Here is a 21,360-nt window from a genome sequence, read left to right as displayed (position 1 = left end):
TTTTCCCTTTCTTAAAAATAGGAACTATGTCAGCAATTCTCCAATCATACGGTACAACCCCTGAGTTTACAGATTCATTAAAAATTCTTGCTAATGGACTTGCAATTTCATGTGCCAATTCCTTTAATATTCTTGGATGAAGATTATCTGGGCCCCCCGATTTAGTCCCACTAAGCTGTTTGAGTTTCACTTCTACCTCAAATATGGTAATGTCTACCTCCATATCCTCATTCCCATTTCTCATGCTACCATTATCCCTAAGATCCTCTTTAGCCTTACTAAAGACTTAGGCAAAGTATTTGTTTAGATATTCGGCCATGCCTAAATTATCCTTGATCTCCACTCCATCCTCAGTGTTTAGCGGTCCCACTTCTTCTTTCTTTGTTTTCTTCTTATTTATATGGCTATAGAACCTTTTACTCTTGGTTTTAATTCCCTTTGCAAGGTCCAACTCTACTTGACTTTTAGCCTGTCTCACTTTATCCCTACATGTTCTGACCTCAATAAGGTAGCTTTCCTTGCTGATCCCTCCCTTCTTCCACTCCCTGTATGCTTTCTGCTTTTTCTTAATCACCTCTCTGAGATGCTGGCTCATCCAGCTTGGTCTACAACTCCTGCCTATGAATTTTTTCCCCTTTCTTGGGATGCAGGCGTCCGATAGCTTCTGCAGTTTTGATTTAAAATAATCCCAGGCCTCCTCTACCTTTAGATCTATAAATTCTTCAGTCCAATCCCCTTCCCTAACTAATTTCCTTAATTTTTGAAAATCAGCCCTTTTGAAATCAAAAACCCTAGTTGCAGATTTATTTTTGTTAATCCTTCCGTTCAGTTTGAACTGAATTAGCTCATGATCACTTGAGCCAAGATTATCCCCTACAACCATTTCTTCTATGAGGTCCTCACTACTCACCAAAACCAAATCTAAAATGGCATCCCCTCTAGTTGGTTCAGCAACTACTTGGGATCCATCAGCTATCGTATCTAGGAAAATCTGAGCCCTATTATTATTACTAGCACTCGTCCTCCAGTCTATATCTGGGAAGTTGAAGTCTCCCATGATCACGCAGTTTCCATTAGTATTTACTTCATTAAAAACATTAAAGAGGGCTCTATCCATATCCAAATTAGATCCCGGCGGTCTATAGCACACCCCAAGCACTATCCCAGGGGAGGCTTTAGTAGTTTTCTTCCCCAATGTAATTTTTGCCCAGACGGACTCAGTCATATCCATTTCATTGCTTCTTATTTCTTTACATTCTACCTCATCATTGATATACAATGCTACTCCACCACCTTTACCTTTATTTTGGTCTTTCCTAAACACCACATACCCCTCAATAGCTGTAGTCCAGTCATGACTACTATTCCACCCTGTTTCTGTTATCCCTAGAATATCTGGTTTCACTTCCTGCACCAGTAGCTCTAGTTCCTCCATTTTGTTACCTAGGCTCCTCGCATTAGTGTACAAACATCTTAATTTTTGCTGTTTGGCCTCGCTCACATTCTGTACCCTATTAGGCACGGTCATTCTACAGCCAGTAGAACCTATTAGACTGGTATCCACACTGCCCTTCCTCCTTATATACATTCTCCTACCCACAGTTGTATCCTTTCTTACTTCGTTTTCTTTCCTCTCAATGCTAAAATCCGGCGTGGAGATTACCTGGACATCTCCCAACCATCTCCCCCAGATTCCTAGTTTAAAGCTCCCTTAATCAGTTGTGCCAGCCTCCATCCTAGAGGTCTATTTCCTTCCCTACTCAGATGAAGTCCATCCCGAGAGAACTGTCCTCTGTCCCTGAATGCCTCCCAGTGGCCATACATCCCAAAGCCCTCCTTATAGCACCACTGCCTGAGCCATCTGTTGATAGTCATAATCTTGACACACCTTTGTTGCCCTTCTCTAGGAACAGGCAGAATCCCACTAAAGATCACCTGAGCCTCAATTTCCTTAAGCATCTTCCCCAGCCTAGCATAGTCTCCCTTAATATTTTCCAGTGAGAATCTAGCCGTATCATTTGTTCCCACATGAAGGATAATTAGGGGATTCTTTCCTGCTCCCTTTAGAATCCTTTTCAACCTTAGGTTTACATCCCGTATCTTAGCACCTGGAAGACAGCACACCCTCCTCTTCTCCGGATCAGCTCTGGTTACAGGCCTATCTATTCTTCTCAGTAAAGAGTCCCCAATCACATAGACCTGCCTTTTCCTAGTGACAGTGCTATTCTCCAGTCTATCCCCTGTTCCCTCTGGCTGCAAGTTCTTTCCATTCCTATTCTCCCTTGTAATCCTCTTTAACCCATCCTGTATCCTCCTGGGGCTCATATTTGGTGTAATCTCCATTAACTCTTCCCCTTTTCCTATAGGACTAGCCGCTCTTCTCTTCTTCCTTGCCCTTCCACCTTCAGTGACTACCTGCTGAGCCCCTTCTTCATTTTCCAACTCTGCAAATCTATTCTTGAGCTCTATTTCTCCTTCACTAGCCCGTCTTTTCCTCTGCCTGGTTCTTTTAGTCACATGCTTCCACTGACCACTTTCCTCACCCAGTCTCCCCTCAGAATTTCCCAGCCCTAATTCCACCTGCAAATCTGAGCTTTTCCCTTCAGATACCTCCATAATCTGCTCAAACCCCTTCCTAAACTCTACCAGACTTTCCACCTGCATCTCCAAACCTCGGATCTTTTCCTCCATCAGCTCTAGCAGACGGCATTTCATACAGACAAAACTCTTACCAGGTTCCCCCTCCAGGGTCATGGACATACCACAGTTTCCACATCCAGTCATCTTCATTGTGTCTTCCACTACATGGGGCACTCCCACTGCTGCCTCTGTGTCTGTCATCGCCTTCCCACCTAAATCCTGTTAATCTGGGAAACACAAACCACACCCAAAACCCCACCCCCCACAGAAAAAAAAAACACCAAACAAGCACCACAAGACAAACTCCCCTCACAAACTCCCCTGTTTACAGCTCTGTTTGCTAGCTCCTGTGCTTCTGCAGCTGTCTGTGACTCATTATGTGGCCTTGAGTAAATCACTTGACCTCTGTCAAGGATCCTGACACAGGGAAGAAAGGTAAGCAGCAGGATACGGACCCTGGACTTCAGGAAAGCAGACTTCGACTCCCTCAGGGAGCGGATGGGTAGGATCCCCTGGGGGACTAACATGAAGGGGAAAGGTTTCAGAGTAGCAGCCGTGTTAGTCTGTATTCGCAAAAAGAAAAGGAGGACTTGTGGCACCTTAGAGACTAACCAATTTATTTGAGCATGAGCTTTCGTGAGCTACAGCTCACTTCATCGGATGCATACTGTGGAAATTGCAGAAGACATTATATACACAGACACCATGAAACAATACCTCCTCCCACCCCACTCTCCTGCTGGTAATAGCTTATCTAAAGTGATCATCAAGTTGGGCCATTTCCAGCACAAATCCAGGTTTTGTCACCCTCCGCCCCCCCACAGACAAACTCACTCTCTTGCTGGTAATAGCCCATCAAAAGTGACCACTGTCTTCACAATGAGTATGATAATCAAGGTGGGCCATTTCCTGCAGAAATCCAGGTTCTCTCACCCCCTCAGCCCCCTCCAAAAACCACACACACAAACTCACATTCCTGCTGGTAATAGCCTATCCAAAGTGACCACTCTCCTTACAACCTGCATGAAAATCAAAGTGGGCCATTTCCAGCACAAATCCAGGTTTTCTCACTCCCCCACCCCCATACACACACAAACTCACTCTCCTGCTGGTAATAGCTCATCCGAAGTGACCACTCCCCCTACAATGTGCATGATAATCAAGGTGGGCCATTTCCAGCACAAATCTAGGTTTTCTCACCCCCCCCACCCCACACACACAAACTCACTCTCCTGCTGGCAATAGCTCATCCAAACTGACCACTCTCCCCACACTGTGCATGACAATCAAGGTGGGCCACTTCCAGCATAAATCCAAGTTTAACCAGAACGTCTGGGAGGGGCGGAGGAAAAAACAAGGGGAAATAGGCTACCTTGCATAATGACTTAGCCACTCCCAGTCTCTATTTAAGCCTAAATTAATAGTATCCAATTTGCAAATGAATTCCAATTCAGCAGTTTCTCGCTGGACTCTGGATTTGAAGTTTTTTTGTTGTAAGATAGCGACCTTCATGTCTCTGATTGCGTGACCAGAGAGATTGAAGTGTTCTCCGACTGGTTTATGAATGTTATAATTCTTGACATCTGATTTGTGTCCATTTATTCTTTTATGTAGAGACTGTCCAGTTTGACCAATGTACATGGCAGAGGGGCATTGCTGGCACATGATGGCATATATCACATTGGTGGATGTGCAGGTGAACGAGCCTCTCATAGTGTGGCTGATGTTATTAGGCCCTGTGATGGTGTCCCCTGAATAGATATGTGGGCACAGTTGGCAACGGGCTTTGTTGCAAGGATAGGTTCCTGGGTTAGTTGTTCTGTTGTGTGGTATGTGGTTGTTGGTGAGTATTCGCTTCAGGTTGGGGGGCTGTCTGTAGGCAAGGACTGGCCTGTCTCCCAAGATTTGTGAGAGTGTTGGGTCATCTTCAGGATAGGTTGTAGATCCTTGATAATGCGTTGGAGGAGTTTTAGTTGGGGGCTGAAGGTGACGGCTAGTGGTGTTCTGTTATTTTCTTTGTTAGGCCTGTCCTGTAGTAGGTGACTTCTGGGTACTCTTCTGGCTCTATCAATCTGTTTCTTCACTTCCGCAGGTGGGTATTGTAGTTGTAAGAATGCTTGATAGAGCTCTTGTAGGTGTTTGTCTCTGTCTGAGGGGTTGGAGCAAATGCGGTTGTATCGCAGAGCTTGGCTGTAGACGATGGATCGTGTGGTGTGGTCAGGGTGAAAGCTGGAGGCATGTAGGTAGGAATAGCGGTCAGTAGGTTTCCGGTATAGGGTGGTGTTTATGTGACCATTGTTTATTAGCACTGTAGTGTCCAGGAAGTGATCTCTTGTGTGGACTGGACCAGGCTGAGGTTGATGGTGGGATGGAAATTTTTGAAATCATGGTGGAATTCCTCAAGGGCTTCTTTTCCATGGGTCCAGATGATGAAGATGTCATCAATATAGCGCAAGTAGAGTAGGGGCGTTAGGGGACGAGAGCTGAGGAAGCGTTGTTCTAAATCAGCCATAAAAATGTTGGCATCCTGTGGGGCCATGCGGGTACCCATAGCAGTGCCGCTGATCTGAAGGTATACATTGTCCCCAAATGTAAAATAGTTATGGGTAAGGACAAAGTCACAAAGTTCAGCCACCAGGTTAGCCGTGACATTATCGGGGATAGTGTTCTTGACGCCTTGTAGTCCATCTTTGTGTGGAATGTTTGTGTAGAGGGCTTCTACATCCATTGTGGCCAGGATGGTGTTATCAGGAAGATCACTGATGGATTGTAGTTTCCTCAGGAAGTCAGTGGTATCTCGAAGGTAGCTGGGAGTGCTGGTAGCGTAGGGCCTGAGGAGGGAGTCTACATAGCCAGACAATCCTGCTGTCAGGGTGCCAATGCCTGAGATGATGGGGCGCCCAGGATTTCCAGGTTTATGGATCTTGGGTAGTAATGAATGAATGTAGGAATGAAATCAGGAGGGCCAAATCGCACCTGGAGCTGCAGCTAGCAAGAGATGTCAAGAGTAACAAGAAGGGTTTCTTCAGGTATGTTGGCAACAAGAAGAAAGCCAAGGAAAGTGTGGGCCCCTTACTGAATGAGGGAGGCAACCTAGTGACAAAGGATGTGGAAAAAGCGAATGTGCTCAATGCTTTTTTTGCCTCTGTCTTCACTAACAAGGACAGCTCCCAGACTGCTGCGCTGGGCATCGCAACATGGGGAGTAGATGGCCAGCCCTCTGTGGAGAAAGAGGTGGTTAGGGACTATTTAGAAAAGCTGGACGTGCACAAGTCCATGGGGCCGGACGAGTTGCATCCGAGAGTGCTAAAGCAATTGGCGGATGTGATTGCAGAGCCATTGGCCATTATCTTTGAAAACTCGTGGCGAACGGGGGAAGTCCCAGATGACTGGAAAAAGGCTAATGTAGTGCCAATCTTTAAAAAAGGGAAGAAGGAGGATCCTGGGAACTACAGGCCAGTCAGCCTCACCTCAGTCCCCGGAAAAATCATGGAGCAGGTCCTCAAGGAATCAATCCTGAAGCACTTACACGAGAGTAAAGTGATCAGGAACAGTCAGCATGGATTCACCAAGGGTAGGTCATGCCTGACTAATCTAATCGCCTTCTATGATGAGATTACTGATTCTGTGGATGAAGGGAAAGCAGTGGATGTATTGTTCCTTGACTTTAGCAAAGCTTTTGACACGGTCTCCCACAGTATTCTTGTCAGCAAGTTAAAGAAGTATGGGCTGGATGAATGCACTATAAGGTGGGTAGAAAGTTGGCTAGATTGTCGGGCTCAACGAGTAGTGATCAATGGCTCCATGTCTAGTTGGCAGCCTCCCTCCGTGTGAGCTACCGCAGCCACCCCGGCCTCTGCCCAGCATCCCGCCTTCCCAGATAATGCAGGGGCTGATCCCTCCGCTTCTCTCAGCTGTTTTCCTCCGAGCTTCAAAGCTGATCCCGTGCCCTGCCCCCGAGGCCTGGCTCTGGGCAAAGGGCTCCCAGCCATCCCTATTGCTGGGACCCTGCCAGCTACAGGCCCCCCGCCAGAAGGAACAAATCATAGAATCATACAGGATTAGGGTTGGAAGAGACCTCAGGAGGTCACCTAGTAAAACCACCTGCTCAAAGCAGGACCAATCCCCAACTAAATCATCCCAGTCAGGGCTTTATCAAGCCAGGCCTTAAATACTTCTGAAGATGGAGATTCCACGACCTGCCTAGGGAACCAATTCCAGTGCTTCACCACCCTCCTAGTGAAATCGTGTTTCCTAATATCCAACCTAGACCTCCCCCACTGCAATTTGAGACTATCGCTGAAAGCTGAGGAAATGAGCCACATGATGGTCTCTGCCCTCAGGACTTTGCAGCTGAGCTTTCGGGCTGACATGCTCTATGATGCACAACCTCAGCTGCCTGCCTCTCGTCCCTGCTCCCAACTCACAGATGATTTTATATGGTTTTCTGGCTTCCCTCTCTGCTCCGGACTGGCCTGCCTGCTGCATCCTCCCAGCAGGGTCCCTGCCAGGCTGCAGCAGGTCCCGTCCCAGCCCCGGGGCAGAGGGAGCCCTGGCTGGTGAGGAGGAAGGTAGAGATGATCCAGCAAGTAGATAGGGTTGGAGAGGAGGGGAGCGAGTAACAGGGGTTGGGATTTGGGGGAAGATGTTGAAAATGGAGCGGGGCCTTGGGGAATAGGTGGGACGGGGAAGGGGCCTTGTGGAAATAGTTGGGGCAGGGGACAGGGCCTTGGGGATTCAGCAGGGCTGGGCGTGGGGCCTCAGAGGTCCAGTTAAAAGCAATTAGAAAGGTAGCAATCCTATAGGACAATGAGTTGTACACAAAAAGATTACTCAGTTTGTCACGCTGACACAGCACGGTTAAGGCCAGGAAAGGATTTAATGTCACTTTGACTGTCCAGTCAGGTATTCAGGGAAGGGGCCCCAGAACCATGTCACCAGCCAGCTCTTCACAGAGCTCGGGGTGAGAGCTAGAGCACCAGGAGAAAACTTTAGGCCCCTTTATGGGTAAAGAGCCAGAGCAGCCTGTCCCGGATCTGTTTCGTCCTCACCCCGTAGATGACGGGGTTTAACATGGGGGGCAGCAAGAGGTACATATTGCCAATGAGAACATGGAAAGGCAGGGGCACATTTTGGGCAAATCTGTGCATGAGGGACATGATGAGACCTGGGATGTAAAAGGCTAAAATGACAAAAAGGTGGGAGCCACAGGTCCCCAAAGTCTTGAGCTGCGCATCTTTTGTGGGGAGGCTGAAGATGGCTCTGAGGATCTGGGTATAGGACACGGCAATAAAAATGCCATCCAGACCCATCACAAAGAATAACACAAAGAGGCCATAGTAACTACTAACACGGGTGTCAGCGCAGGCCAGCTTCAGCACAGCTATGTGTGAGCAGTACGGCTCGGAGATGACGTTCGTTCTGCAATAAGGCCACTGTCTTTCCAGTAAGGGATAGGGAAGTAGAACTATGCAACCACGCAGCACCACAGCCAGGCCAATCTTGGCCACCACGGAGTTTGTCAGGATGGTGGAATGTCTCAGGGGATGGCAGATGGCCACATAGCGATCCAAAGCCATGGCTACGAGGATCCCAGACTCCAACAGAGATGAGATGAGGATGAAGTACATCTGGGTGAGGCAGGCACTGAAATTGATCTCCCTGGAATTGAACCAGAAGATTGCCAGGATTTTGGGCATGGTGAAAGTATACAGGACCAGGTCAGTGACGGCCAGCATGCAGAGGAAATAGTACATGGGCTCATGAAGGCTCGGCTCCCTCTTCACAATTAACAGGATGGAAAAGTTCCCCAAGATGGCTATGACGTACATGGTGCAGAAGGGGATTGAGATCCAGACATGGGTCACCTCCAAGCCAGGAATGCCCAGCAGGATAAAAGTGGAGGGGTTGGTGAAGTGGGTTGTGTTGGTATCTGACATGGAATAGGGGAGAAGGTATCTCTTGCTTGGAGCACGTTCCCCTGACTTCCTGTATGTGCCAAGGGTCTAAGGTGATGGTTGCAGTACAAATACCTGGATGAAGAGACAATGTGAATATGAGACACTACATGCACTGCTTGAGGCTCTTCCATGATATAAAAGACCGCATGATCTGATAGTCCCTTCTGATTTCGAAGCCTATGAATCTATTGATATAGAAAGTAGTTCAGGCATTTATATTTATTCTGTTGGATAACACAGGAACAAGGGAACATTCAATTGCATTGAAAGTCTGAACATAGACAATTGATAAAAGAAAACTGAATATTGAATCCATATTTGGCCTTTGGAACTCCTTGCCACAGATATTACTGAAGGAAAGAGCTTAGTTGAATGGGATTCACAAATGGATTGTCCATTGGCCATTGCCTCAACTACTTTCAATATCAATAAATTCATAGGATTCAAAATCAGAAGGGACCATCAGATCATCCAGTCTGACCTCCTGTATTACACAGGGATTTAAATTTCACCCAGTTACCCCAGTATTGAGCTCCATAACTTGAGTTTGAGTAAGACCTGGTTGACACTAGGATTTTATATCATGAAATCAAAGAGTGACAGGGTTAGAAGGGAGCTGCAATCAGCTAGTCTAACCTCCTGCCAAGATGCAAGATTTCATAGAATCATAGAACATCAGGGTTGGAAGGGACCTCAGGAGGTCATCTAGTCCAACCCCCTGCTCAAAGCAGGACCGATCTCCAATTAAATCATCCCAGCCAGGGCTTTATCAAGCCTGACCTTAAAAATATCTAAGGAAGGAGATTCCACCACCTCCCTAGGTAACGCATTCCAGTGTTTCACCACCCTCCTAGTGAAAAAGGTTTTCCTAATATCCAACCTAAACCTCCCCCACTGCAACTTGAGACCATTACTCCTTGTTCTGTCATCAGCTACCACTGAGAACAGTCTAGAGCCATCCTCTTTGGAACCCCCCCTTCAGGTAGTTGAGAGCAGCTATCAAATCCCCCCTCATTCTTCTCTTCTGCAGACTAAACAATCCCAGTTCCCTCAGCCTCTCCTCATAAGTCATGTGTTCCAGTCCCCTAATCATTTGTGTTGCCCTCCACTGCATGTTTTCCAATTTTTCCACATCCTTCTTGTAGTGTGGAGCCCAAAACTGGACACAGGACTCCAGATGAGGCCTCACCAATGTCGAATAGAGGGGAACGATCACGTCCCTCAATCTGCTGGCAATGCCCCTACATATACATCCCAAAATGCCACTGGCCTTCTTGGCAAGAAGAGCACACTGTTGACTCATATCCAGCTTCTCGTCCACTGTAACCCCTAGGTCCTTTTCTGCAGATTTGTTGAGTCTAAACCATATAAGACAGATGACTATCTAACCTCCTGTTGAAAACCTCCAGTGAAGGACTTTCCACAACTTGGCTGGGCGTCTGTTCCATTGTTCTCCTGTTCTTACAGTTGGGAAGTTTATCTTAGATAAAATCTAAATCTGCTATGCTGTAGTTCAAACCCATTTCCTCTTGATATCTGTGGCAACGTTCCTCCATAGTTTTAATGGCATAGTTCAGTCTGTCTCACACCTTGAACTACAAGACTTCACTTTCAGTTGGGTATAAGTTTGCCAAACATTAACTGGAAATTTCCCAAGCTGGGTGTCTACTTCTGGCTGAATTGAATTTTGAAAGTATCAGGCAGAACAGTTCAACCGAATTCTAGAATCAAGCTGGGGGAGACGATGTCTTGCCCACGTTGAAAAATTGTTATATTTAAGTTAATGAGTAGTCCTAGCAACTCCATGCTTTTCAGCAGATAAAGTCTGGTAACTCCCGCCCCGCCACACCACCCTATTAACAGCCAAAGCCCTAAACTGCAAGATAAGGAAGTGACAAGAAAAGGAGTACTTGTGGCACCTTAGAGACTAACCAATTTATTTGAGCATAAGCTTTCGTGAGCTACAGCTCACTTCATCGGATGCATACTGTGGAAAGTACAGAAGATGTTTTTATACACACAAACCATGAAAAAATGGGTGATTATCACTACAAAAGGTTTTCTCTCCCCCCACCCCACTCTCCTGCTGGTAATAGCTTATGTAAAATGATCACTCTCCTTACAATGTGTATGATAATCAAGGTGGGCCATTTCCAGCACAAATCCAGGTTTTCTCCCCACCCCCACCCCCCCCAACACACACACAAACCCACTCTCCTGTTGGTAATAACTTATCTAAAGTGATGACTCTCCTTACAATGTGTATGATAATCAAGGTGGGCCATTTCCAGAACAAATCCAGGGTTTAACAAGAACGTCTGAGGAACGGGGGGGGGGGGGGGGGGGAATAGGAAAAAACCAAGGGGAAATAGGTTACCTTGCATAATGACTTAGCCACTCCCAGTCTCTATTCAAGCCTAAGTTAATTGTATCCAATTTGCAAATGAATTCCAATTCAGCAGTCTCTCGCTGGAGTCTGGATTTGAAGTTTTTCTGTTGTAATATCGCAACTTTCATGTCTGTAATCGCATGGCTCATGAAAGCTTATGCTCAAATAAATTGGTTAGTCTCTAAGGTGCCACAAGTCCTCCTTTTCTTTTTGCGGATACAGACTAACAGGGCTGTTACTCTGAAACCTGTCATTAAAGGAAGTGACAGTGTCTGTGCATTAACACACAGCTGGCCCCTGATGTTTTACTCAGTTCTTACTCCAGACTGGATGATTTTCTGGAAGATCTGCTTGAGGGCTTGTCTACATTTAAAACACAACAGTGGGGGTGCCACAGCACTTCACTGGGACCTGAGCAAACTGCAGGCCACAGCCTCCGAATCTAGCCTTGTACTGGACGTCTACTAACAACTTTCGTCCTGAAGGATCCACTGTGTGACAGAAATGAAGCCACCTTAGGGCTGGAGCCATCACCGAGGAGCACAGCAAAGAGGGGCATTTTGGCCCATGATACTAGATCAAATTCTGCAACTGTGGCAAGGGCCCTGGGATGTTCAGTGGCTGTGTGGAGCAGAAATGAATTCAGACCTATTCTCTATCTCATCATGCATACATTGCACTTGGTTTGTCGAACTGAAAGAGATGGGTACCTGTGATTTCTGAGACGGGTCTTTGCTGGGAATCCCCCTCAGGTATCCGTGTCCCATAGCTCTCTTACCCCAGCATCTGCAGCAACATCCCACACGGAGAGCTGACAGTGGTGTGCATTGTTTATAATATAGCTCAGTGCAGTCCCAGGGGGGTTCGCTCAGCCTCTAGGGGAGAAGCAGCATCTGGATGTAAACAGGCTGGAGACCAGACACTTTCTAGCTCATGTCTCTGTTTCCATGTCTGTACTTCTGTGTTTGTTATTCAGATTCAACAACAACCAATAATTGTGGGAACTTCCCAAAGGGAGATGAGAACTCTTGGGCTCTCCACTGAGTCAGAGGGGAATTGGCTGCTCTGTGTATTTGTGTATAATTAAAAATTACAGTTGATTACTAAGAAACCGAGGGAAAGTGACTAGATCTCTTAGGGTATGATGTTGTCGAAATGGCCAAGAGGGATGGGTAGATAGTCAACAGACGGATCTGGAGAAAGATGACTGAGGGGAGACACGAACACTTTCTAAGGCACAAGGGATTTTCGCTACGGGATCAGAGATCAGTAATTCTGATCAGTAACTATTATCACACCACGTAGAACCTTTCATTGAACAGGAAGACTTGTGGCATCTTAGAGAGTAACACATTTATTTGAGCATAAGCTTTCATGCACTACAGCTCCTCCTTTCCTTTTTGCGGATACAGACTAACACGGCTGCTACTCTGAAACCTGTCATTGAAGGATCTTCAAAAGAGCTAGCAAAGGAAAGTCACTATGTACACATCCGCATTATATCCATAGGTAAACTGAGGTACAGGGAGACATAACTTGGCCAAAATCAAACAGAGAATGACAGACCCAGGACTTCTGAGTTCTCTGCCATAAAAATGGTTTCTCCATCAGTAACTGAGGGCATGATAAGCGGGAAATGGACTCATACTATTGTAGGGCCTGTTCATTGGCGGGGGCGCGACGGACTTCTGTAGGTGAAATCTGAAACAGCCTGTGAGGTTGTGAAAAGCAGCAAGCCCCTCCAGGTCTTGCACTTACACAGTCATACACAGACAGAGACTCACACACCTGAAGTTATGTGAAAACTTTCACTAGCCACTCGTGAACCAACAAGAGAGAGGCTCCAGCCAGTTCCCCCAGCTCCCCAGCCTAGGTCCTCAGAGCTGTACTGTCTTGCCCTTGTCGGAAGACTGACCAGTGTAAGTTTATTGCCCTGCCCCCTTCCCCTAATGTGGAGAGGACAATTCACCAGCCCCTGTTGCTGAGCAGATTTCCCTTTATACTTCAAATAACACACTGTTTTAGGTAAATAAATAGAAAGCAGATGTACTAAGTTTATAAAGATGGATTTTAAGTTGTTATAAGTGTAACCCCTTGGGGTTTAGAGAGCATTGCTCCTTTAAATCTTTTCTGATTTGGGAGGGGAAGCAGTGAGAGAAAGGAGGGAAACTTGCGGGGGTAGCTCTGGAGCCCGGGGAGAGAAGGGCTGCAGCCGGGAGGCCCCTGACAAAGGGGAGGAGAGAGAACCTGCCTGAAGCCTGGGAAGGACAGGGCGGCCGATCAGGGACACCCCAGGACAGGAGCCTGAGAAGTACTGTGCCAGGGAGGAATCGCCCGAGAAGGACAGGCCAGAGCTGGACCCATTATCACTGCTGCCCAGAGCTGCATGGGGCTGTGAGTCCTGGGGCTGGTGACTCTGCATTGGGACTAAGGAGGGAGGCTGTAGCTAGTTAAGTGGGGAGGTGGTCGCTCTGGGTGGCTTTGCAGAGAGTGGCAGAAGAGGGCACCGGAGGAATTTGTTGGGGAAAGATCACTGGCGCCGAAGATGACCAGGAACACCCAAGACTCCCCACTGGACTGGAACGTTGCTCAGGACTCCTGAACTCTGTGTGCAGACGCATTGCTGGGCGTCTGCCCTGGCAGCCTGTGCTCCCACTGGGCCTATGGGGCCTTGGTTTGGATGCAACCCTGTTCTACTGCTCCCCCTATACGTCTCCTGGTTGTTTTTCTCCTCTCATCCCTCTGTAAATAAATATCTCCCTTTGTTATATCTCTTGTACTTTTCTGGTGGGTGGGTGTGTTCACTCTGGGGAGTTTGGAACAGGTGCTCCTGGGGTGGAAGGATTTTCCCTGCTGCATTCCTGGATGCACCGTCTCTTGGCCAGAGCTGCCTGCAGAGCAGGCTCCGTCTTGGCCATGAGGGCACTAAAGTTACATAAGTTACAGAAAACACATCAAGGTTGGTTACTTAAGAAATAAACAAAATCAATCTAATTTCTATATGCTAGACAGGAGTTGAATCATGGAGTGCCTCACCCTGATGGAACAAACAGCCCACCCGTCTTTCATACACAGGCTGGAAATCCCTTCATCTTGGGACAACATCCCCAGTTCGGCCCTTATTCCTAAGGTGGTTCCAGGTGTTGAGTTGTGCGGGGAGTAAGTCCAAGTGACAATGTCACTTTCCCCCATTCCAGCTTCTCTCATGTGGAGGGAACTTCATTTTTCCAAGCAAAATCCCCCAGCGCAGTTAGTGGAAAATTTCAGGCACAAGACGGAATCCAGTGTCACATGAGCTGGTCACATGCCCTTGCATGCTTCGATAATTCATAGCAGAGACCATTATCCATATCCTGGCTCAAACATTCGCAGGAACATCCATCAGGTGGGGATAATATTCTTCTAGGGCCTATTGTGTTTCTTAATGCATCATTACCTTGAATGGTTCATTCATAAAATACTGTCTAGATGGGATGTTGTCAAGGTTCCTTCCCTACTCTGAACTCTAGGGTACAGATGTGTAGACCTGCATAAAAACCTCCTAAGCTTACTTTCACTAGCTTAGGTTAAAACTTCCCCAAGGTACAAATTAATCTTATCCTTTGACCCTGGATTTCCTCTGCCACCACCAAACTTCAACTGGGTTTACTGGGAAACACAGTTTGGACACATCTTTCCCCCCAAAATCCTCCCAACCCTTGCACCCCACTTCCTGGGGAAGGTTTGGTAAAAATCCTCACCAATTTGCATAGGTGACCACAGACCCAAACCCTTGGATCTGAGAACAATGAAAAAGAATTCAGTTTTCTTACAAGAAGACTTTTAATAGAAGTAAAGGAATCACCTCTGTAAAATCAGGATGGCAGATACCTTACAGGGTAATTAGATTCAAAACATAGAGAATCCCTCTAGGCAAAACCTTAAGTTATAAAAAAGACACACAGGCAGGGATAGTCATTCTATTCAGCACAGTTCTTTTCTCAGCCATTTAAAGAAATCATAATCTAACACGTACCCAGCTAGATTACTTACTAAAAGTTCTAAGACTCCATTCCTGTTCTATCCCTGGCAAAAGCAGCGTACCGACAGACACAAACCCTTTGTTTCTCTCCCTCCTCCCAGCTTTTGAAAGTATCTTATCTCCTCATTGGTCATTTTGGTCAGGTGCCAGCAAGGTTATCCTTAGCTTCTTAACACTCTACAGGTGAGAGGATTTTTCCTCTGGCCAGGAGGGATTTTAAAGGGGTTTACCCTTCTCTTTATATTTATGACAGATATGAACTACATTGTGGCTGTTACCGAAGAGCAAACACATTTGAAATACTGGTACATCGTCAATATTCATAACTTTAGGTACAAAAAGAATAGATACATACAAGTAGGGTGATCATGTTCTGCAAATGATAACTTTTCCATTGATACATTACATGACAAACTTTTTATAAAAAAATTGTAATCAAATGACCATGGTAAATATGGGGACACGAGGGTGTTGCTATGGGGCAAATAATATCAGAACTCACCCATTAGTTTACTGCAGGAGTGTTTGTCAAAGACTAATGCGGTGGCAGTGTGCCAAAGGCCTTAATTAGGTATTGACCATGCAACTCCCAGGTGTTGCAAACATTGTGGTGTTACCCCCAGGTGTTCTTGCAGAGTTCTGTGTCCCTCCAACACTTTGTAGATCAGTCTAGTTATCTCAAAAGTCAGCAAATGTGCCTTCTCTGGGTCACTAGAAAAACTCTTTTAATGTCTGTGCAGCATTGTTTACCATTGTGCTTTTCCAACTGGTGATATCTCAACACAGATATTCAACAATGCCATGAGGTGGGGTGACTCAGTTTCCACTTTTACACAGCAGACCAGGTTTATTATGGTTTACCTGCTGAGAGAAGCTTTGAACCTCTTTACAGATGTTAGCTGAGAAGCCCTATCCCCATAGGGCTTCTTGTTTACTGCTCATAGCACGGCAAATAGTTTTTCCCAAAAATCATGCACATTACACCTTTTCAACGGATTTACCATCAATACCAAACACTTTGTTGTTAGGTTTACTATTAGTATCAAACTTTGCATCATCAGATTTAACATCATCACCAAATCTTTTATCACAGGTAGGTGTTTCCATGTACTTTTATTCTACTATGCCTTTTGCTTGGACAATTTGGTTTGTTCAACATCCATTGGGTCGTCCAATTCCTCTATGAACGCTGGCATGCATTTATTTCCTGTTTTTCCTTTTCCCTCAGTGTCCCGTTCAGTAGGGATCTCAGTCTAAGTTTATCTTTGGTGTCTTGGTATGCCCGGGGTGAGGTAAGGATGTAAGGGGACTTTGCATTTTTGCTTGCCCTCTGTGGAGCATAGAGGAATGGGGTAAAACGGAACATGCTTCCCACCAAGTGTAAAACACTCTGTCTGTGCTTTATTCATAATAGATTCTTGTGTCTGCTGAAAATCATCACCTAGACAAGCCATCTCATCCACAGTTTTCACCCTTTTCTCCCACAGACACTGTGTTACATCATCTTAAAATATATTTAAGAAATGTTCCTGAGCAACAACATCAAACATTCCTTCAAAGCTTGTAACACCTTTGCCCCTTGCCCACTTCCCCATCAAATCCTTCATTTTATTCACATATTCCGCAATACTCACACCAGCACCCCTCTGAGGATTTGTCAATTTCACTCTATATGTTTCAGGGGTAATCTGAAATTGTTTCAAAACTATTTCTTTGAATTTAGAAAAATCTAAAAGATTCTCAATTAGCATTTTATTGACTATATTCAAATCTTTACCAATTAACTTTGCAACTAAAGTGGTTATCAGGAATCATAGGAATCACATACAGCATCTCAAAGCTAGTGAAGTATTCAGCAATATCACCTGCCTCGTTGTATGCAGGACACAACAGTTCTGATTGGTGGACTTTTGAAGAGGTTCCTGCTTTTCTCCTTTCCAACCACTGACCACCTCTCCAGTCAAAGTTTTTTTCTTCTAGCTGTGGTTTAAAGTGTTGAGTTGTGGGGAGAGTGAGAACAGGTGGTGATAACACTTCCCCCTTTTCTATCTTCTGCCAAGTGGAGGGAACTTTATTGTCCCAAACAGAGATACCAGCACAGTTAGTGGAAAAGTACAGGCACAAGATGGAGTCCAGTGTCACATGCCCTTGCATGCTTTGATGAGTCACACCAGGGGCCATTACCCACATTTTGGCTACAGATGGGGACAAGCTTCTACCATGGCCCATTGTGTTCATCGATGAGCCATCCAGTCGAATATGCATTCACAATGTGCTGGCTAGACTGGATGTAAACTACTTTGTGGGAGTTACCACAGGAGCAAACACATTTGAAATACAGGTAGCTCGTCAATATTTGTTACTTCAGCGGCAAAAACGATACAGACACAAATAGGATAATCACATTCAGCAAACCACAGCGTTTCCATAGATACCTCACATGACATATTTTGTACAAGATTTTGACAACTATATAACAGTGGTGAAAGTGGGGTGCCAGGGTTTTGCTTTGGGGGTACAGAGTGTCACAGCAATGTACCTATAGAACTGGAGCTCTCTGAATTCTAAATTTGTATTTTTATATAAGACAGACATCCATGTCCTGAAAAAGACTGCATTCTCCTCTGTACCGTAGGAGAAAAGCATGCCAAGGTACAGAGCAAAGGAAACTAGCCTCAGGGCCTTGGCGCTTGGTGTGCAGCTCCCCGCTCCCGGAGGGAGGCACCAGAATGGAAGCTGCACCCCGAGACTGGGCCTAGAGACCCAGAGCTAGAAACCCAGAGCTAGAGGCAGGACCTGAATGCTGCTCTGACTCAAAATCACATGGGTCCAGTATGTGGGACCCAAACGCACCCTTCTGGTGGGTGTTCAGCCACGGGCGCTTGAGCAGGTCTGTGACAGCAAACCTGGAGCTGCTCCATGGATGCTAAGGGACTGTGAGTGGAAGGGGAGTGGGGCTGGGTGATCCAAACCTGTGTGAAGAGGTCCACAAGCTGTTCTCTTCACCCTAACGTGGTTCAGCTCTCCCAGACTCTCCCATTGCTTCAGCACACCCTTGCCATAGCTCCCCATTGGGCACACTCTGTTTCTAGTTTCTCTCTTTCCGGGCACAGGATTGTTAAAGCAACAGACCCAGGCCTTGCAAACGGGGTTTCAAAATCATTTCCTTTACTTCAGACAGCACAAGAGATCCCAAATACACACAATACAATACCTGCACACCATTCCCTGCCTCAGTGAACATAAGATCATAAGAACGGCCATACTGGGTCAGACCATAGCTCCATGTGTCCCTGTATCCTGTCTTCCAACAGTGACCAATGCCAAGTAGTCCAGAGGGAATACATACCCTGTCGAACATTCCTAGCTTCTGGCAAACAGAGTCAAGGGACACCATCCCAGGCCATCCTGGTTAATAGTCATTGATGGGCCTATCCTCTATGATTTTATCTCATCTTTTTTTAACCCTGTTTTAATTGTGACCTTCCCAACATCCTCTGGCAAGGAGTTCCACAGGTTGACTGTGCATTGTGTGTAGGAAAGCTCCCTTTTTTTTTGTTTTAAACCTGCTCCCTATTCATTTATTTTGGTTACTCCTCTTTCTTGTGTTATGAGAGGTCATAAATAACACTTCTATACACACTTTCTCCACACGAGTCATGATTTTATGATATTCTCCATCTTATTATCTGTCCCTTTCTTAATCATTACTAACACTCTGTTAGCTTTTTTGACTGTTTCTGCCAAATGAATGGATGTTTTTAGAGAACTATCAACAATGACTCCAAGATCGCTTTCCTGAGTGGTAAAAACTCATTTAGACCCCATTATTTTATATGCATATTTGGAATGATGTTTTCCAACGTGCATTACTTTGTCCACTTCACCCTGGAGGAAACTTTGGGATTTGTTCAGAGCCCTTTGGGGTGTCCAGGGGCCACCTCGTAGAACTCCTAACTTCTCCTCCAGCTTGAGTCTGTCTCTCTCCTGCAGCCAGAGCCCTGCAACCAAAGAGTCCCCTCTGCCGCCCTTGTGCCTGTCTCCTACCCCAGCTTCTTCTGGTTCATCCAGTCTCTGTGTTTTTAAAGGGCTGGACCAACCCCTCCTCTCTCTGTTCCCTTTTCTGGGGAGGTTCCATTCCTTCCATGCCCAACCCTTTGCAGAGAAGCTGTAGAAACTGGCTTTTATCTCGAAAGCAGTTCCTCCCTTCTTCTGTCCCGGCAAGATCTGCTTTGCTGCTGACAGTCTTAAAAGACCAACCTATTTATAGACAGATGCCTCCACCCCAGCCTCCTGCCCCTGAGCACAAGGTGAGTGCGTGAAGAGTACAGGAAAAGCCCAGAGACATAAGGATAACAAAAGTTCACAGCATCAAATGAGACTTCATGTGGTTTCCACCCATCATGGTTTTGCCTGGACAGTCGGGTTTTTGGTTGCTGTTTCTGGGTGCCCGCGTCACCCAGACATGGGCACCCATATGCAGAAGGGCTAGTGCGAATAAAGAGCCCACTCGGAGTCCATGGTGACAGTTCTGTGATCACATACCATTGTGAGTGATGTCAGACCATGAAGGGGCCAGAGGCCATGGCGATGAATGTTTTATATTCCTAGATTAAATTAGACAGGCACACACTGCTCAGATGCCGTTCTGCTGGAAGATATGGAGCATGTTCTCCCAGATCTGTTTGGTTTTCACCCCATATACAATAGTGTTTCACATGGGGGGGGGCACCCACAGAGATTGGCCACCAGGATGTAGAATTGGTGGGGGACATTGAGGCCAAAGGGGTGGGTGAGGAAGATGAAGAGGCCAGGGCTGTAGTATGCCAGGACGACACACAAGAGAGACGTGCAGGTGCTGAAGGCCTTGAGACGGCAGCAGCCTCAACACGGCCTGGAGGATCGTAGCAGAGGACACAGAGATGATAAGCACATCAAATCTCACCAGCATAAAAGCCACAAACAGGCCATAAATGACACTGACTGTAGCATCCCCACACCTCAACTTCACCACGGCTATGTGCTCGCAGTATGAGTGGGAGATGAGGCAGCGCTGGCAGAAGGGCAGCCTGAGGACAAGGAGGGAGAAGGGGCTCACCAGAAGGACCCCGTGTGCCAGAACCAGGCTCCCCATTGTCACTATGGCTGGGACGGACAGGATGCTGGAGTGCCGGAGGGGGCAGCAGATAGCCACATAGCGATCCAAGGCCATGGCCATGAGTACGCCCAAGTCCACCGACGAGATGGAGTGGACAAAGAACATCTGGGTGAGGCAGGCCTAGAACCCGATCTCCCTGGAGCCCAGCCAGAAGATGCTCAGCTTTTTGGGCAGGGTGGACACGGATAGAACCAGGTCAGTGACGGCCAGCATGGACAGGAAGAGGTGCATCAGCTCTTGCAGGCTCGACTCAGTCTTTATAATGCAGAAAACAATGACATTTCCCAGCACAGCAATGACATACACGATGCAGAAAGGGAAGGTGATCCAGAACTGGGCCTCCCGCAGCCCAAGGATGCTGACCAGGAGGAAGGCAGCAGGGTCGGAGCGGGTGCTGGTGTTCAGACATGACATGAGCTGCTGTTCTTCTCCTGCCTGAGATGGGAGAACTTTGACCCTCTAAACAAGCAGCAAAGATCCCAGGAGGGCTGATTAAATTCCAGGGAAACAGGGTTGCAAGTGAATTACTGAATATTGGATCAAGTTCCTCTGTTCCAAATACCAGCTTCTGCCCCAGGACAGCAACTTACACATTGGAGTTAGAGATTTTGGCAGCACAGTCTGTCTCTCCAGAGACAGTTCGAAGTTTTTTGGTTTGCTTTTTCTCCTTTGAGATTCAATTCCCTTTCCTGTTCTGGCTTTCCGTGTGGCATGAGTATGAGAAGACTGAAGCCTGATGGGGTGTTGTAGACTCTTTGTTTGTTTCCTTTCTTCTTTCTTAATCAGTGCAGCAAGAAGCAGTGCTCATTAGTCTGGTTATTAATCCAGGTAAAAGGAAGACCCTGGCCATTACCCTCTGGCAATCTGCAGCTGCAAACTGCAAACAGTTTAGTATGAACCTGTCTGTAGGGATTGCTGGGCAGGTGGCAGCTTTACAGACAGGGCTGGAGGCTCCTCGAAAGATGTGGGTGCTCACAGAGTAGCAGCTGATGCCTTGTTCCCTTCCACAGGCTTTGTGGGGATGTTGCAGCAACAGGCTTATTACAAAGCTGCAGAACAATGGGTACCCCAGCTCCAGGGGATGGAAGCAAAATGCAGGGGCTGAGGAACTCAGGGCTGACATTTTCAATGCTCCCGGTCTCCAGCAGCTGCTCCATATCACGGGGCAGCACAAGATCAGGAGCGAGGTTAT

At 46.6% G+C, this 21,360-nt stretch overlaps 1 protein-coding gene and 1 pseudogene across 1 annotated transcript; both read right to left on the bottom strand.

Moving 5' to 3' along the window:
* Positions 1–7,631: 7,631 nt before the first annotated feature.
* On the bottom strand, positions 7,632–8,579 carry LOC141996396 (olfactory receptor 52M1-like). Its single transcript, XM_074968378.1, has one exon. It carries the CDS (start codon positions 8,577–8,579, stop codon positions 7,632–7,634), a length of 948 nt encoding a protein of 315 aa, XP_074824479.1.
* Positions 8,580–19,646: 11,067 nt separating this feature from the next.
* LOC141996287 (olfactory receptor 52R1-like) lies at positions 19,647–20,582 on the bottom strand (annotated as a pseudogene).
* Between the last annotated feature and the right edge of the window lie 778 nt (positions 20,583–21,360).

The sequence above is a fragment of the Natator depressus genome, chromosome 1 (assembly GCF_965152275.1).
Source record: "Natator depressus isolate rNatDep1 chromosome 1, rNatDep2.hap1, whole genome shotgun sequence".
Classification (NCBI taxonomy): Eukaryota; Metazoa; Chordata; order Testudines; family Cheloniidae; genus Natator; species Natator depressus.
Note: the sequence above shows the minus strand (reverse complement) of the source record. Positions and strands in the feature narration are given on the sequence as shown.